This window comes from Hyla sarda, chromosome 1 (assembly GCF_029499605.1).
Source record: "Hyla sarda isolate aHylSar1 chromosome 1, aHylSar1.hap1, whole genome shotgun sequence".
Taxonomy (NCBI): Eukaryota; Metazoa; Chordata; class Amphibia; order Anura; family Hylidae; genus Hyla; species Hyla sarda.
Genome location: NC_079189.1, coordinates 410,123,776 through 410,141,675, shown reverse-complemented (window position 1 = coordinate 410,141,675; position 17,900 = coordinate 410,123,776). Strand labels below are relative to the sequence as shown.

The 17,900-nt window shown below is 43.0% G+C and overlaps 2 protein-coding genes across 7 annotated transcripts in view; one reads left to right on the top strand and one right to left on the bottom strand.

The window, feature by feature from the left end:
* Window positions 1-15,872, bottom strand: part of ASCC2 (activating signal cointegrator 1 complex subunit 2) — an 85,607-nt gene extending 69,735 nt beyond the window's left edge. The window contains exon 1 of the mRNA XM_056528688.1: window positions 15,560-15,872. Within this exon, the coding sequence (XP_056384663.1) occupies window positions 15,560-15,801 (242 nt within the window). The 5' untranslated portion in view covers window positions 15,802-15,872. The remainder of the gene's footprint in view (window positions 1-15,559) is intronic.
* Window positions 1-17,900, top strand: part of MTMR3 (myotubularin related protein 3) — a 100,693-nt gene that overhangs the window by 27,261 nt on the left and 55,532 nt on the right. The gene's annotated exons all lie outside the window — the stretch shown is intronic.

Below are 17,900 nucleotides of genomic sequence, written 5' to 3'. Positions count from 1 at the left end.
GATAATGTTGCGCACTGTGGACAATGGCAAATCTAGATCTCAGGAGATGGAATTGTAACCTTGAGATTGTTGATATTGTTCCACAATATTGATTCTCAAGTCCTCAAACAGTTCTCTTCTCCTCTTTCTGTTGTCCATGCTTATTGTGGCACACACAGACACACAATGCAAAGACTAAGTGAACTTCTCTCCTTTTTAGCTGCTTTCAGGTGTGATTTTTATATTGCCCACACCGGTTACTTTCCTCAGGTGAGTTTAAAGGAGCATCACATGCTTGAAACAATCTTATTTTTCCACAATTTTTGAAAGGGTGCCAATAATTTTGTTCAGACCATTTTTTGGAGTTTGGTGTCACATTATGTCCAATTTGCTTTTTTTTCCTTCCTTTTTTGGTTGAGTTCCAATACACACAAAGGGGGAGATTTATCAAAACCTGTGCAGAGGAAAATTTGCCCAGTTGCCACCAACCATAGCAACCAATCAGATCGCTTCTTTAATTTTGCAAGAGGCCTTGTTAGAAATGAAAGAAGCAAGCTGATTGGTTGCTATGGGCAACTAGGCAACTTCTCCTTTGGACAGGTTTTGATAAATCTCCCCCAAAGGGAATAAACGTGTATAGCAAAACATGTGTTACTGCAGTTTTTTTTCTGTGAGAAATACTTCATTTTCTTGAAAAATTTCAGGGGTGCCAACATTTACGGCCATGACTGTGTGTATATTAATATATATGTATATATGTATTTGTGTTTGTGTATGCGGTCCAACACTATGCTCACATGGGTATGAATGTCTGTACGGATGGACATTCTGCAGGTGCTGTCTGAACACGCTGGTGCTAGGACTGCCCGAAAATAAGCAGTCTCCAAAGACAGCAAAGCATTTCCTAGTGCATTCCGCAAATATGTCACTTCCGCCACGGAAATTCCGCAGTGTGCATCGGGCAGCGGAATCTCATTGAAAGCAATGGGACTTTGCTGCAATGGAATTTCCAAGCAGAATTTTTTTTTGCCATTTTCCTGTCAGAAATTCAGCTGTTTGAAAGGGGCCTAAATGTACCGTATTCTGTTGGTATGTAGTTTCATATTTTTCTGTTCTATAAATGTAGATGCCTGTTTCCCATGTCCGGGTCTATGTGTATAAAGTGGAATATAGGTCGCTTTAATTACAGACAAAATGAATTCAGTAAGTAGTCATGTGACTAAGAGGTGCGATGCAAAATCCGAATTCCAACGGGGTGAACCATGCGCTCTCTGGCACATCTCCTTACTGTGTCATACTCTGTGAAGTGAAATAAATGCCTTCCGTGTCGGAATGTTCACTCTGCCAATGAGGAATTTTTTTCCCTGTAGTTTAGTTTTGCAGTACCTCTGCATAGCCCCATTGTGACAGTACTTACAAGCCAAGCAGCGGCCCATGAGCATTCCCCACTTGGCATGTCAGTAAGTTAAATTACTAGTTATGCCAGAAATAGGTCATTGATGGAAATAGACAGAACTCAGATGTTGTACTGTGACGGCTTAATGGTTTTATAGGCATTAGGTAGGTATACACGGGAAAATCTCGGCCTGGGAATACACCGCCGCCCATAAAACTCAGGTGTGCTGTCTCTCTAGGTCTCTGTGGACGCTTCTTTTGATCCACCCATTTTTATTACCGTATATAGTACAAAGAGCAATGATTTACAACAACCAACTAGCCAGCCATTTCTATCAATCCATGGAAGTCAAACTAAGAGAAACTTATTGCAACTTATTGGTAGTGTTTGCTCTTTCAGCGCCTTGTAAAATGTTTATAGGGCCTTATGGATAGAAAAACTCCATAACCTGTCTGTGACTGCAATCCTTGCGTGTTGTGAAAACACTAAAGTTGTATCTTTTTATCTTTATAGAGGAGCAGGCATGGTCATCCTGAGCATGTTAGAGGATAGACTGCAAAGCATTTACCCTATTTTTCGCCCCCTATAGGACGCACCGGCAATTTTAAAGGTGCAAAATCTAGAAAAAAAAGATTCTGAACCCAACAGTGATCTTCAACCTGCGGACCTCCAGTTGTTGCAAAACTACAACTCCCAGGATGCCCGGACAGCCGTTGGCTGTCCGGGCATGCTGGGAGTTGTAGTTTTGCAACATCTGGAGGTCCGCAGGTTGAAGACCACTGGTATAGGAGGTAGTACTCACATGTCCCTGCCGCTCCGGACCTGTCACCACTGCCCTGGATGTCGCTCCATCGCTGTCCCCGTGGTGTCCCCGACGCTCCAGACGTCGTCTTCACCGGAATCCACGCTCTCCGTCGCCGTCATCACGTCGCTACGCACTCCGCTCCTATTGGATGACGGGGACGGCGTGCGCGACGATGAGATGATGTCGAAGGAGAGCGTCGGCCATGCAGGGGATCCCGGCATGGAGCAGACACCGAGGAGACAGATAAGGTCCCTCCTGATGTCTTGTAAGCTGTTCGGTACGCCGCAATTTCACCGCAGCAATCCCGAACAGCCCGACTGAGCAGCCGGGTTAGGGTCACTTTCGCTTCAGACGCGGCGGTCAGCTTTGATCGCCGCGTCTGAAGGGTTAATACAGGGCATCACTGCGATCGGTGATGTCCTGTATTAGCCGCGGATCCCGGCCGTTGATGGCCGCAGGGAACGCCGTGATAGGTGTGTATTCGCCGTATAAGAACCACCAACTCTCCCCCCACCAGTTTTGGGGAAGAAAAAGTGCGTCTTATACAGCAAAAAATACGGTAGCTTGGGAAATATAGCACTTTAGACAATGGGGGGGGGGGGGGGGGGGGGGGGATATTCAAAGAATTTAGCACCACTTGTTTTGCTTTAGCTGCACCACATTTGTTTAAAATGTGGCGCACACTATTAGCACCACATATTCAGATATTTAGCACCTGATTTAGCACTGTAAGCTATTTTTTTTTATTTTTTTTTTAAAGGAGCGTGGTTAGGCTTTTTGTGCTATTAGTGCCCTATTTTCAAAGGTTTAGCACCACTTTCTGGCGCACAGTGTCGCAGCTAATACCAAGTATACTTGGTGTTAAATGATTTGCTTTTTGTGCTATTTGCCCAAATTTTCTAAAGCCCAAATACACTTCAGAAAATGAGGTGCAGTTAACACTCTTCGCAGTGCAAAATAAAGAGCCCTAATAACACAAGTAGTATTTGAATATTCCCCCCACTGTCCCTACTTATTGTGGGAATCTGACAATTTCTGTGTGCCAGATAACAGGCATATTAATCAATCGCCAGGAAAGGGGATAACTAGCTGATCGTTTGGGGGGGCCAACCTCTGGGACCCATTTGTGTCTAGGGGGTAAGTTTTAATCTTGGGATAACCCTTTTAAGACTAGCACACCTGTGCTTCTTTCCCTGCCAAAACACAGTGATGTATGTACTTCCATACAGGAGAAGCCATCTAAGGACAGCAATGGCTGATGATAGATGTCAGATAGCCATCCCTGCCCAGAGACTGAAGCTTATAAAGTGTGGCGCACAGTTTGCTCAGCGTATAACTTGAGACGCTGTACACGCTTACAATACATGGGGATTTAGGAGCGCACTCAAGTTTTCATTCTTGCTTGAAGGTACTGTACACATCAAACGTGATATTTGCAGAAACATTTTTTTTTTTTTGCTATTATTTATTTATATGTACCCATCATGTTCTACAGTACTTGGCTGAATGACTGGTGACTACTGGACCTTCCGCTTTTCTTTTAGTTCGGTTCAATTCGACATTCCTTCAATGATGAGCTTAACTTAAAAACTTTAGGGTGCGTTCCCAGCTGGCGTATGCGCAGCGTGAAATATGCTGAATATACGCCAGGTGGCAACGCACCCTTAAAGAAAAGGTAACATTGGGGTCTGGCTCAGTGGGAGATTCCCCCCTAAAAAACTATAATGTGCTTCTAATAAAACAGAACAACCCCCCCCCCCCCCCTTCCAAATGTCTAGCAGAAGACTTTATTTAGGGCTGACTTACTAGGCATTATTTCTTATGGATCAATTCACAAATACCCCATTGTTATAATTAAAGACGCACATGGTCTAGTGGTCAGTATGGCCCTCATTTTCTTAGGCTGGCCCAACAAACCCTTGTCTAGTGCTGAGTGATACAGCAGTGAATCCCATACCAGGTATTAAAGGCATTTGGTAACTTTTTTTTTTATGGCAAATATATGTTTATTAAAGTTTTAGTAAAACAATTAAAAAGAAGCTAAGCAAACAATCCGATGATTACAAGGAAGGATCAGTGAAATAAAATTACAGAAGTCACATAGGAAAGGACATACTTCCCGCCGCTGCGCAGTGACGTCCGTGCGCAGCGACGCACCTGACATCACGGCGTAGCGGCGTCTATGCAGCGTACTAGGCCGGAGCCTGCCTGGAGTGGAGAAGATGACCCCCGGAGAAGGACAGCCCGGACCGGTTCACCCTCCACCCGGAATGCCGCCGGACACTACAGGAAGGATGGATGGCCCGGACCACCCCCATTACGGGTAAGTTAAATTTTTTTTATTGACTCGGAGAGTGGGGGAGGGGCCCGACCGGTATAGCGGTATGGGCAAAAATCCATACCGGTATACCGCCCAGCACTACGGTGGGGGGTGCGACGCGGTGCGGTGGGGGGGGGGGGGGGGGGGCGGTCGCGGGGCGGTGAGGGGGGCGGGGCATTATCGGCTTATCGGCAAGGTAATTGCCGATACCGATAATGCCCAAAATCGTGATTATCGGCCGATAATATAGGCCATACCGATAATCGGTCGATCCCTAATAGCTATGATGAAAATGACAGGCCTCTCATCTTTTTAAGCGGGAGAACTTGCACAATTGGTGTCTCACAATACTTTTTTGCCCCACTGTACCTGTTCCTACTGTTAGCCAAGCATATGTGTAATTTCAATGATACTTCTGGCAGCAGCTTTTCTTAGACACTGACGAAGTATGAGGTGTATGGAAATCCAGCGTAGTCTTGTGACTCAAATATACAAGACCATAGTCTGCCAAAGTTGTTGGATTTGGGTGACATTTACCTGATGTCTATGGACATGTTTTAAAGGCGTTTCCTGGGCATTAGACATTGATTGCTGATTCACCGCTGTTGCATAGAGCAGAGGCTCCGTTATATACACAATGAATGGGGTTGGAAGCAGATGGCTCCATTCAATTTGTAACTGTGGCCCAGGTTACTGCAGTGCACCTCCCATTGAAGTGTGTAGGAGCTATGCTGCAGTAAAGGTTAATGCACACTAGACCCATTTGCTGCTGATTTGCCACCTGGAAATTCGCACCGCATATCTGCAGCAGATTATAGCACCAGCAAGTAAATGAGATTTTCAAAATCTCATGTACTCACAGCAGAAATTTTCCATGTGGATTTAGCACGGATTTGCTGTGTTTTTTTTCTTCTCTCTCCCTCTTCCCCCCCCCCCCAGCAAATCACTTGAGTGTGCATTTACCCCAACCCAACACCTAAACTGAACAGTCTATAGAGCAAACTGCTTTTTGTCGCATTCATTGTATATATCCTGTAGCCGCAGTTCTGCCAAACAGATTATTGGTGAGGGTTTCGGCACCCCACTGATTAGATATTGATGGCCTATTTTAGGGAAATGCCAACAGTGTTAAAGGGGTACTCCACTGGCCAGCATATGGAAGTAAATGTTCTGAATGCTGTTTTCACATTGTGGGGGTCTGCCTCGCTTCTTGTGACATCATGGCCACACCCATTCAGTTCAAGTCTATGGGAGGGCTGTGATGGCCGTCACCCCCCCCCCCCTCCCATTGACTTGCATTGAGGGGGCGTGACCATGAAGTCACGAGAGGAGTGGCCAACCCCTGCAGCGCGAAAACAGCATTCGGAACATTTGCTTCCGAACGCTGGCCAGTGGAGTACCCCTTTAAATGGAAACAGACCTCTGTTTAATGAACTGTCTGTATAGCTTAGTAGGGCACTTTGCACTGAACAGACTGATTTAGTTTTATTTTATTAAGGTGCACTGGTATGCCCAAATCACCCAACACCATGCCCACTCTCGAACGACGAGGCCTGTGCTGTGAATATCCCTGAGTGAAATCTCACAAAGAAACGGTAATTCTGATGTTGCGTTCTTGGCGGATTACTGCGTGTTTGTGACACTTTGCTTAATGTGAGCTTTTCCAGTGCACCTACAGATGAAACCATGCCCACAGTGTACCTAAAGGGCTTATTAGCATATGTAATAAAATGCTAAGTATAGGACGAAGGCAGATCTGATCGGCAATAGAAAGTAATCAGTCTGTTCAGCATAAAGTGCCCCGCTAAGCAGTTAATTGAACAGTTATAGTGGTGTCGGTTTTCTTTAAAATCATAAGTCATATAAAAAAAGCTTAAGTGTGTGTGTGTGTGTGTGTGTGTGTGTATATATATATATATATACACGTACACACACACACACACACACACACACACATATTGTTCCTTACTAGGTCATGCAGATTCTTTACATGTCGTTTTTTTTTTTTTTTGTGTGTGTGTGTGTGAAACAAGCACTGAGCCCACCGTCACTCAAAATGCCTTCACTTCCTCCCTGAATCTGCTGTGCAGGCTCTCTTCATGCTGTCACTGCAGGCTGTTCTGTAAGCCTCTCCTCACTGTTTTCAGAAAGGAGTCTGTCTGATAGACAGAACAGGATTGGACACAAAGGAGTGCTGGTCCCATCCCCAATTCCTAGACTTTGTCCCTGCCTATGCTTCAGCTTGGAAAAAAATGATGCTGCAGCCAGACACCACCATGCTCTGGATGGTATGGGGCTCTAGTGTTCTTTTATGTTAAGCCACAATTTCTATAAAAAGTAGATAACATTTTTCAAACCCCCAAATGGCAACACTTGGCTAATCTGCCTGTGTGAATGTACACTTAACCTCATCCCGCAGATGGATATATATGTCCATTCACGATTCCAGCACCACAGCTGTCCTCCATGCGATCGGCTGCGGGAGCCAGCCACACATTTTGAAAAATTTTGGAGTTTTTCACACAATCTCAGAATCACTTGGATAAGTTACAGCACCTGAGGACAGGGGTGTCACTGTTTTTCTATTACTAGACAACCCCTTTAACCCCTGGTCCTTGAGGGGTTAAAGTTACCATGTATACTAGAGTATTAGCCGACCCGAATAAAAGCCGAGGCCCCTACTTTCACCCCCAAAACATGGGAAAACTTATTGACTCGAGTATAAGCCTAGGGGGGAAAATACATCATCCCCCCCGTCATTATCACCCCCTGTCAAACCCCCCCGTCATCATCACCCCAGTCTATATCCCCCCTGTCATCATCCATACCGCCCCCTCCGTCATCATATAGGTCCCCTCATTGTCTACTCACCTCCCCAGTTCTCTTGGTCCTGTTGCTTAGTAGCTGCAGGGACCGTCCGCATTTCGGAGGGGAGGGTGAGCCATTCCGGGCCATCCATCTTCACCAGGAGGCCCTCTTCTCCGCTCCGTGCCAGCCCCAGACTAGTGACGCTGCATTGACGCCCCCGCGCTGGGACTCCGTTTGCAGGGACGCCCCTGATGTCACGGACGTCTGCTGCGCACGGACCTCCCTGTGCGCCGTCGTCAATGCAGTGTCACTAGTCGGATGGTTCCTGCAGCGAAGATGGACGGCCCAGCCACCCCCCCCCAACGGTATATATATTTTTTTTTCACTCGAGTATAAGCCGAGGGGGGCATTTTCAGCACGAAAAATTGTGCTGAAAAACTTGGCTTATACTCGAGTATTTACGGTATGTTTACACAAAAGTTAAAGGTTTCTGGTAACGTGAAGTTTTTATAACCATTTAGATAATGTAACAACATGAATAAATCATCCCTTGTTACAAACAAATAGAGAATATATTTCTTTCTTTTTTGTTTCTACATATAATTGTGGTGGGAAATCCAGCATACCCTAGCGCCCCGTCACCCTCGTCCTTGAGACTTGTCTAGGTTATGTGTAGCCGAGATCAATATTTACAGCATGCCAGCCTGCAGCCGTCTGCCTGCTCAGATGGATCTGTACTCACATGTTTCTGAATGTTGACTTAAGTGAGTTTTTTTCAGTATTTTTTGCGTTTTTTTGTTGTTTGTTCAGGAGTGATAGTATAACGGAATAGTGTCTGGATGTGGGAAAAAAATTATTAAAGTGTAAGTCCAGTGTTGCTCTCCCATACATTCCATACACGCCGGGAGGTCGAGTTGCCAAGGTAACCATACAATGAGTGCCGTGCAGGAGTCCTACTACTTAGAAAAGGACCCATGCACAGAACTCGCTGGTTGTCATACAGGTGCAACCCAACCGTCCAGCATCTCTCCATGCTAAATTTTGCAGAACAAGCAGTAAAAGTTCACTCTTTAGACCAATGGGGATCCAGCTGTTGAAAAACTTAAGGCATGCCTGGACAGCAAAAGGCTAGTAAGAAAGGAAAGCTAATATGTATATATGAAACATATATTTGCCTTTGTGACATTGGGAGCGCAGGTACACCTTTTCCCCTGGGGCTTAATGCACCAGAGCGTACCTTTACACCCTGAAGCGTTATGTAACTTTAAAGCAAGTGCAGGAACAACAAATCAGTAGTCAGACTACTATCAGTAGCCAGACACTCGCTGCTAATGATGGGCAGCGTCAATCCCGCCAGTGGCCATTAACCCTTTAGGATGCCGTAATCAATGCCGATCACAGCGTCTAAAGTGAAAGAAGAAGTTACCTGTAGCCCAGTGGAGCTCAGTGTACCCCTGTGACGTGATCATGGGGGTTCAATGAGCTAAAATGGTGGAGGAGGGTCCCCTTACTTGCCTCTTGCTGCCGATCGCCAAGTCACTGATCAGAAAAATGACTAAAAAGTACATTCGTCATTACAAAGTACAATTGGTCACGCAAAAAGCAAGCCCTTTATATGGGCGTGCAGGTGGAAAATGCCTCTTAGTAGGCGAGGAGGAAAAAACAAAAACGCAAAACTGAAAAATGACTTTGTCCTCAAGGCCAAAATGGGCCATGTCCTTAAGGGGTTAAACTCCACACTAGTGCCATGGCTTATGTTCATAACAGAACCATGACCTCCATGATGGCTCTGCTTCGTAGCTCTCTGTTGTGTTGCTCCATGAATACATTGTCAATTGTTGAAGGACAAAGATACAGGGTGACAACAAATGGATACATGTATAACTGGTCTTATTGGTCACACCTAGTGCCATATAGCTATACCTTGTTATGCACCGAACACTTTACTGAACTGGCAAAAGTGTCATCTTTATAACCCTAGGTGGCTGCAGGGGAGCATGTCTGTATCCCATAGTCAGTGTCGACAGTCTTGTGACTTGACTGGGAATGTTATGTACACATATTCCGCTCCCCAGGATAACAATGCTGTCCTCTGAACCATTTCACATGTCTGAATGGAAAAGTGGGCACTGCTGTGTCTGTGCCAGGTTCATGGCCTTGGTGGTTTGTTTTGCTGATATCAGCTATAGGTTTTCTTTGGGATTAGACTGCACATTGTTCTCAGTCTCACCCATGTCCGTGCTTTTCTATTCATGCCCCTGGTCTGTGTAAATGGCTCACATCAGCATGTCAGCAGAAGCCTCCAGGCTCTTTTGCTGTCATATAGATTATTTAATGTTTTCATCTATCCTTCTACTGTAGCACAACAATATAAGCGGGTAGTGCAGAGGTTTTCAGTTCTTTTTGGTCCCTATTATGAGATCCACGCTGCTATTCGTAACTCTCATTGGGATGCATAGAAGTCTGAGATGTATCTGGGCAATATGAAGGTAGGCACCCTTAGGGTGCGTTCACACTGAGTAATTCAAGAGGGATTTTCTCGAGTAATTCCTTTTTGAATTCTCTGCTTAGAAATAATTAACATTTGTTTTGCCGTTAACTTCAATGTATTTTACTCTGCATTGTTCACACTGCTTTATCCCGCTCGCGGAATTCTGCCACGGAATTCCATTCTGCTAGAAGAATATGCGAGCAGAAGACCATTGAAGTCAATGGAAAAAAAATTTCCACTCGAAATCCTTTTTTTGCGCAGGATTTGCAAAAATAAATAAATAAAAAGGGAAATTCTAATTGGTGGTTTTAGTCCAGCAAAAAACCCAGTTTCCTCCTATATTCCGTGTGGAAAACCTATGTGGAATTCCACACGTTTTTTGCGCGAAAAAATATGTAAATTCAGCAGCGGAATTTTTACGCGAGGATTCCTCTCTAATTCCTCATTGTGAGCACCCTTAGTTTGGAATGCACAATATGCTGCTGCACAGTGCCAGGTTTTACCCAGTATTTATCAGAAGCTTGAGTCACTGGGAGAACATGCCATGTTTGACCAGCACTAAAACAAAACATTAGGATCTACAAAACTGCTGGGGCCATGCAACTTACCCAGAAAACATGTCCATTAATATGAGACTATACCTTCCTACGTGACTTCGGTCATATTTAGCAGGATATTATGGGTTTACATGAGTGGGTGGTTTTTTGGCATCACTCTGTGCAGCTGCTCATGGTGCTATGACTCTTCTGTATTTTATGTATGCTCAGACCATTCGTTATATGGACAGTGGAAGGTAAAGAAAACTAGAACACTGATTCCCAATCTCTTTATTGTGAGGTACCTCCCCCCCCCCCCCCCCCCCAAAAAAAAAAAAAGTTTTCCCCTTTCCACACAACATTAAAGGGGTTCTCCAGTGGCAAACTTTTTTTTTTTTTTTTATCAACTGGTGCCAGAAAGTTAAACAGATTTGTAAATTACTTTTATTAAAAAATATTAATCCTTCCAGTACTTATTAGCTGCTGAATACTACATAGGAAATTCTTTTGACCTTTGACCCCTTTCATGTTAAAAGTTCAAATCACCCCCTTTTCCTATATGTAAACATAATAATAATAAACATATTTTAGTATCGCTGCATGTGTATTTGTACAAACTAGGGCTGCAGCTAACGAATATTTTAATAGTCGATTAGTTGCCGATTTTTTCATTGATTAATCTGAAAAAATGGCAAAATGCCAAAAAAGGGGTTCAGCTGATTCTACTTGAAAAATGATGTACAATGGCCATATTAAAAGTTTCTAGCATGTGATGTGATCAAACGGAAGCAATTTTGGATTATTATTTTTCGTTTACGCCGGATGCTGTCATTATTAATGATCCTGTAGCGAAACCAGCATAAATTTGATATTGCCACATGGGTAACTGTCTGAACTATTAAAATAAAATGTTAATGATTCACCAATATTATAATAGTTCAGACAGTTAGCCATACGGTAGTATCAAATATGTAAAAGAAAGTTATTTTACTTTTTTTGTGTAGCAATAGGAAAAGGGGAGCTAATTTTTATTGAGGGAGCGGTTAATTTAATTTTTTTTTATTTTTTATGTAACACTCCTATACACATGGGGGTATGTGCAGACTGCAGAGCATTGCTCTTACAGACCCTAGGGTGCAATGCTATGCAGTCTGCACATACCCCCCCCCCCCCCCATGTGTATATGTGCAGTGTATGTACATTCCTATACAGATGGGTGTATGTGCAGAGCATTGCATAGCATAGCAGCCCCTCCAGTAGACGACAGCACTCACCTGCGGCTGTCCTCTGCCCCGTTCTCCCATCCGCATCATGTCATCCTATGGAGGAGCATGTGACATACACGTCACTCTGCTTCCTCCGTAGCGTTACGCTGGGCGTGGGGGAGGAGGTGGAGTGATGTGTGTGTGTGTGTGTGTGTGTGTGTGTGTGTGTCACATGCTCCTCTATGGGACGGGATGCAGACGGGAGAACGGGAGAAGCAGGTATCTGTTTTGGTATCGGGGACACTGAACGAGTCCCCGATACCATGCAAATTGCTAGTATTGGCCCGATACTTCCATTCACTGCTGTCGCCCGACATGTCCCTGCTGCTGCTCTACTCCTAGCGCAATTAGCGCACCGCTGGGATATGTCTATTCTCTGCTGCTCATCTCCGTCGGGTACAGAGATGAGCAGCAAAGAATAGACATGTTCCCGCGCTGCGCTAATTGCGCTAGGAGTAGAGCAGCAGCAGTTGGGCGGCGGCGGTGAATGAATGAAGCCCACATGCGGGACATGTCAGCTTAATTCATTCACTGCCGCCGTGGACAACGATTCGGGCGATTATTCGATAACTGGATTCGTTGACAATGAATCCCGTTATCGAATTTATTTGATTTAATCGATTAATCTTTGCAGCTCTAGTACAATGATTGATAGAGCCTGGCTGGACTAGGCTCTATTAATGGATCACAGAGCACACAGATCAATGGAGTTCACATTTTATTTTTTATTTTTTTTACACTTTATAAGACTTTTAGGAGGAATCATTGTATGAGGAATCTAATGATTCCTCCTAAAAGTCTAATAAATTGTAAAAAAAATAAAAAATAAATAAAAAATAATTTTTTTTAACTCCATTGATCTGTGTGCTCTGTGATCCATTAATAGAGCCTAGTCCAGCCAGGCTCTATCAATGACAGAGCCATTTGGGCCTTAAGGACTTAAATTTTATTTTTATGTTTTTTCGTTTTTTTCCTCCTCACCTTCTAAAAATCGTAACTCTTATATTTTCATCCACAGACTAGTATGAGGGCTTGTTTTTGCACGACCAGTTGTCCTTTGTAATGACATCACTCATTTTACCATAAAATGTATGGCGCAACCAAAAAAATATTTGTGTGGGGAACTTGATAAGAAAACAGCAATTTTGCAAATTTTGGAAGGTTTCATTTTCACGCTGTACACTTCACGGTAAAATAGACATGTTTTCTTTATTCTGTGGGTCAATATGATTAAAATGATACCCATGATTATATACTTTTCTATTATTATACAGCTTTAAAAAAATTGCAAACTTTTTAACCAAATTAGTGCGTTTAAAATCCCTCTTTTGCTGACCTATAACTTTTTCATTTTTCTGTATAAGCCGCGGTATGAGGGCTCATTTTTTGCCCCGTGATCTGTACTTTTTTTTATACCATATTTGCATATCTAAACCTTTTAATACATTTTTTATTAGTTTTATTTGGAATAAAATGTTATAAAAAAAAAAAAAACAGCAATTTTTTTTTTAAATTTCTTTTTTTTCCGTTCACGCCGTTCACCGTACGGGATAATTAACATATTTGAATAGTTCTTAAATAGTTCTTAAAATGGACAGAGATGTCACAGGGGTGTGGAAATGTAATAACTGACCAGAGTAGGAGAAAATCCCCATAGCAAACATATGCTGCTCTGGACAGTTCCTAAAATGGACAGAGATGTCAGCAGAGAGCACTGTGCTCGTGATGTCAGCAGAGATCATGGCGTTCCAAAAAGAATTTCCTCTGTAGTGTTCAGCAGCTAATAAGTACTGAAATGATTAAGATAGTTAATAGAAGTTATTTACAAATCTGTTTCTGACACCAGTTGATTTAAAAAAAAAAAAAAACATAAATAAAAGGTTTCCACCGGTGTACCCCTCTAAGGGAAAATGTACCATAATGTGTATTTCACTAGTCTTCTCTGCACCACAAAATCTTTCTTTTAACAATGCCCTATTTAGTGTTGCTGCAAATTTCTGGATCTTTGAGATACAGCATTTAAGTAGTAAATCCATGGCAAAATGTTGCAACTTACCATTCCGTTCCTGCCTTGATGTGGCATCTGGTTGACACCTTACCAGGCAGAACAGGTCTAAGGTACCTCTGTTCTTGACATAGCTGCAGGTCCCATCTATTAATGGCATAACCAGTCAAATATGACTGGATGCTGTCAGTAATACTTCCTTATGCTTGCATTAGTTCTATAATTTTTTATTTATTAATAATAATTATATTTTTTCTTGTGTGCAACCCATTGGCCCTCATTTACGAAGTGTGTTGGGTTTTTACTAGTGTAAAATGGAATTTCCAACTTGCAGGATCCCTCTCTATTTACTATGGGGATTTACAAGTCGGGAAAAATTTCTGACCAGCTATTTCTTGGTGGAAATTTCCAGCCATTTATTCACAGGATTTTCTGAGAATTCAATTTAGTAAATAGATCGGTATGCAAAACCATCCCCCTTTTTTGGCCAACACCCTTTTTCTGACAGGTTTGTTGGGATTGTAGGTTTATTTTGGTGCATTACACACAAATTCTGACTGAGACAAAATTTGTGACGCAATGCGCAAATTCTGCTGGGATGTGGAGATCCTGTTGTCTGATGCCTGTTACATACAGTTTCGGGCGCCGGGCAGGGGAATTTTTCAATCCTTCAGTCCTGCTTCAGGCAAGCAGAGCTGGACCTGAAAGCCGGACCAAAAAGTACGTCCGCACTCAGTGTATGGAGCAGGCTCCTGACTAAGGTTAGGGGAAAATTTCAGTTTCACCTCACAAATATATACTTTTTTTTGTTTTGGAGCATATGTTATGGAAAAATAAAAGGTGTCTTTACAAAGTACAATGGATCCCACAAAAAACAAGCCATGATGTGGGTCTGTAGATGGAAAAATATGAGTTATGGCTATAATAGGGCAAGGATTTAAAGAAAAACGGTCAGCCTGTTCACCCACACTAAACACAATACACTGGGTTATAGTGTGGATGAACAGGAGTCCAAGGGGTCACGTACTTAAAATATGTCCAGTAGGTCCTGAGATATGTCCCACAGAAGATCCTCTGCTGAATGCAGTGAATCGTGCGCAGGGAGCGGGGATTTGTCTCCACTTCACTAGGACAATGAATATGTAAATTGAGCCAGAGAAGCCCCGCCCCCTGTACACGATTCACTTCATTTAGCAGAGGATCTTCTGAGGGACATATCTCAGGACCTACTGGACATATATAAGTGACCCCTCGTTGAACTTCTGTTCACCCGCGCTATAACCCGGTGTATTGAGTTTAGTGTGGGTGAACAGGCTGACAGTTTTCCTTTAAAAACGATTGTAAAAAAAAATAAAAATAAAATAAAATTGGCCCGATCCTTAAGAGGTTAGTGTTTTTAGGTCTGCCTATAATTTTTTTCTTATTAATAAAGACCTTATTTACAAATTTTGGTTGAAATAATTTTGTGTAGCAAGACAAGTAGGTTGTGCGATCATTTTTGTGCCCAGCAGTGTGATCGCCGTTAGAAGATAGCGGGAGAAAAATTTGCGCTTGCACCGTCTTTCTCTCGCTATCTTCTGGTGGAATAACGGCAGCAGTAATGGATGTTAGAAAATCCCATTCAAGTGAATGGGATCCTCTGTGCTCGTTATGCCTCCCGATAGGCTCTGTTACAAAAACGAACGTTAATGGCGGTCAAAGGGGAGGGGGAAAAAAAAGCGTTAACGTCCTTTTGAAATGGAGCCTTTCACATAGTGTGAAAGTAGCCTTAGTCCCTTGGGCAAGTAGCTTATTTGTTTTATCTCAGCACCCCTGTTCTGGCTCACTGTGCCACATTTAGGTGCCCAACCTGATAAAACATGTCAGGTTTACAATAGTAAATCTGGGCTATTGGTTCTAATATGGAAAATATGCCCATTTCCCTTTGTAAAGCACCTCTCACAATCTTATGTACCTCTGTCTTTCACTTGTAAAAGGGGGACACCTCCTGAAATGTGTTGTATTTAAGACATCGTCTCCTGCAGAACTTCCTCCTTGGAGGGTCACAGTGCAGTATCCGGGCATAGCAGAGTCTCTCCTCTGAAAACCATGTTTTTGTTGTCTTTGGGAGGTGGAAAGCATGCAAAAAAAGGGAAATGTCACTTCTTTTCTGTGCAAGTCAGCTCTTGTTGACAATGCCAGGCTGTACATAGGCATGCTTTATGTCCTGTGTGACAATGGCATGTTCCACTTCTATTACTTCTCCCTCATCTACCACTCTTTGCCTTGGTGTAACTGTGAGTAATTATGGCTCGATTGGAGTGGAGCCGCATGGCATGTTCTATGTCCTGTGATGTCACGCAGGGTGAAGTGAACAGTATGCACTGGCAGTCCCGTGTGTGTTGTGATACCGGATCTATGTGCGCTGGCAGTCACATGGCCCGTCTGTGTACAGGGTGATAGCATGACAGTGTGAAGCAATAGTGTCAGACCTAACTGTTATCGGTCAGGAGCAGCTGTCAGCGCGCTGACGTGAAGAAGCTTCATGCTGCTGTTTGTCTAGACGTGGTAATAAAGTGGGAGTCTTGTACAGACCAGTAGCTCTGCAGTGCAGACTATCATTTACCTGCTTTCTTCCTCCTCACTGTATTATTAGCTTTTTCTTGATTAAAAGGCCAACCCTTCTTCTCTGACTACTTATGTTCATGTTGTAAGATCTGTCCTAGTCAGCATGTTATCTCCCGCTCCAGAAGACTTTGACCTATCCCTGTCACATGTTAAACTGTCCTCAGCATTTTATCTGTACGCTACAGCCATGGGGAAGATTTGTCACCAAGAACTGGTGGAAAAATATCCTCCTGAACTGTGCAACGTAAGGAAAAAGGGCTGCAGACTCCTCAACGTGGAGCAACCAGACTAGTGTTTCCTAACCGGTGTGCCTCCAGCTGTTGCAAAACACTGAACCTTGTGTCTTGATCTGTGCCCTGGCAGGTATCTCCTACTCTGGCACAGTCGATAGATGCATTTCCAGCCAAAGCTAGTAGAGTTTTACAACTAGGCTGCATCCGCCTGGCGTGTTAAATGATTCATTCTTTATCCATCTGATGAATACCTGACATTGTTAACTACCTGCACGGACTTTCTGTGTGTTACGTCATGCCAGGTATGACTGTCAATTGCTCTGCTCCTGATCTGGTCCTTTACTGGCTGTCAGCTGACTACGATCATCACAAAGCAATGCAATGTTATATTATTAGACCTACAAACTGACTTACTGTACTATAAAACATTGACATTTAGCATATAGAACATTAGTCAATGCATATTATTTTTTTATTGCTGGCAAAACAGTCAGGCTTCCTGATTAAGATTGTTTGGAGGGGTATTCTACCTCTGACCTCTTATCTAGTATTCACTGGCAAACAGGTTAGCTGGAGATGGGGGAGCGGGTATCTTGGTCTAAAGATAGATGCGAGACTCATTTTTATCAAACTTTTATTTTTACAGTACTATTTAGGGGACGGAAATTTATGTGGGCAAGAGGTCTGCTACAACCAAATGTAATACAGTACAGGGCAGAAAGGCTATTGAGACAATCTTTGTAGCTGCTTTACACAAACCTGTTACAAAAAAATATGAGGATCCTAAACAGTACAACACACACACACACACACACACACACACACACACACACACACATACATAGAATCTTAGATTCCCTAATGGGCTACATGAAAATGGTTTGTCTAAACCGGAGAACCACTCTTTTAGTAAAAAAAAAAGTCCTTCTGTGTCCATGGGGCTTGATGTAAACATTATATGTATATTTGTGGTATACATTGGTTAAAGGGGTACTCCACTGGAAAACTTTTTTTTTTTTAAATCGACTGGTGCCAGAAAGTTAAACAGATTTGTAAATTACTTCTATTAAATGTTTTTTTAATCCTTCCAGTACTTATCAGCCGCTATATGCTCCACAGGAAGTTCTTTTCTTTTTGAATTTCCTTTCTGTCTGACCACTGCTCTCTGCTGACACCTCTGTCCATTTTAGGAACTGTCCAGGGTAAGAGCAAATCCCCATAGCAAACCTATCCTGCTCTGGACAGTTCCTGACATGGACAGAGGTGTCAGCAGAGAGCACTGTGGTCAGACAAAGGAAATTCAAAAAGAAAATAACTTCCTGTGGATCATACAGCAGCTAAGTACTGGAAGGATTAAGATTTTTAAATAAAAGTATTTTACAAATCCGTTTACTTTCGGGCACCAGTTGATAAAAAAAAAAAAAAAAAAAAAAAGTTTTCCAGTGCTGGGCTCTG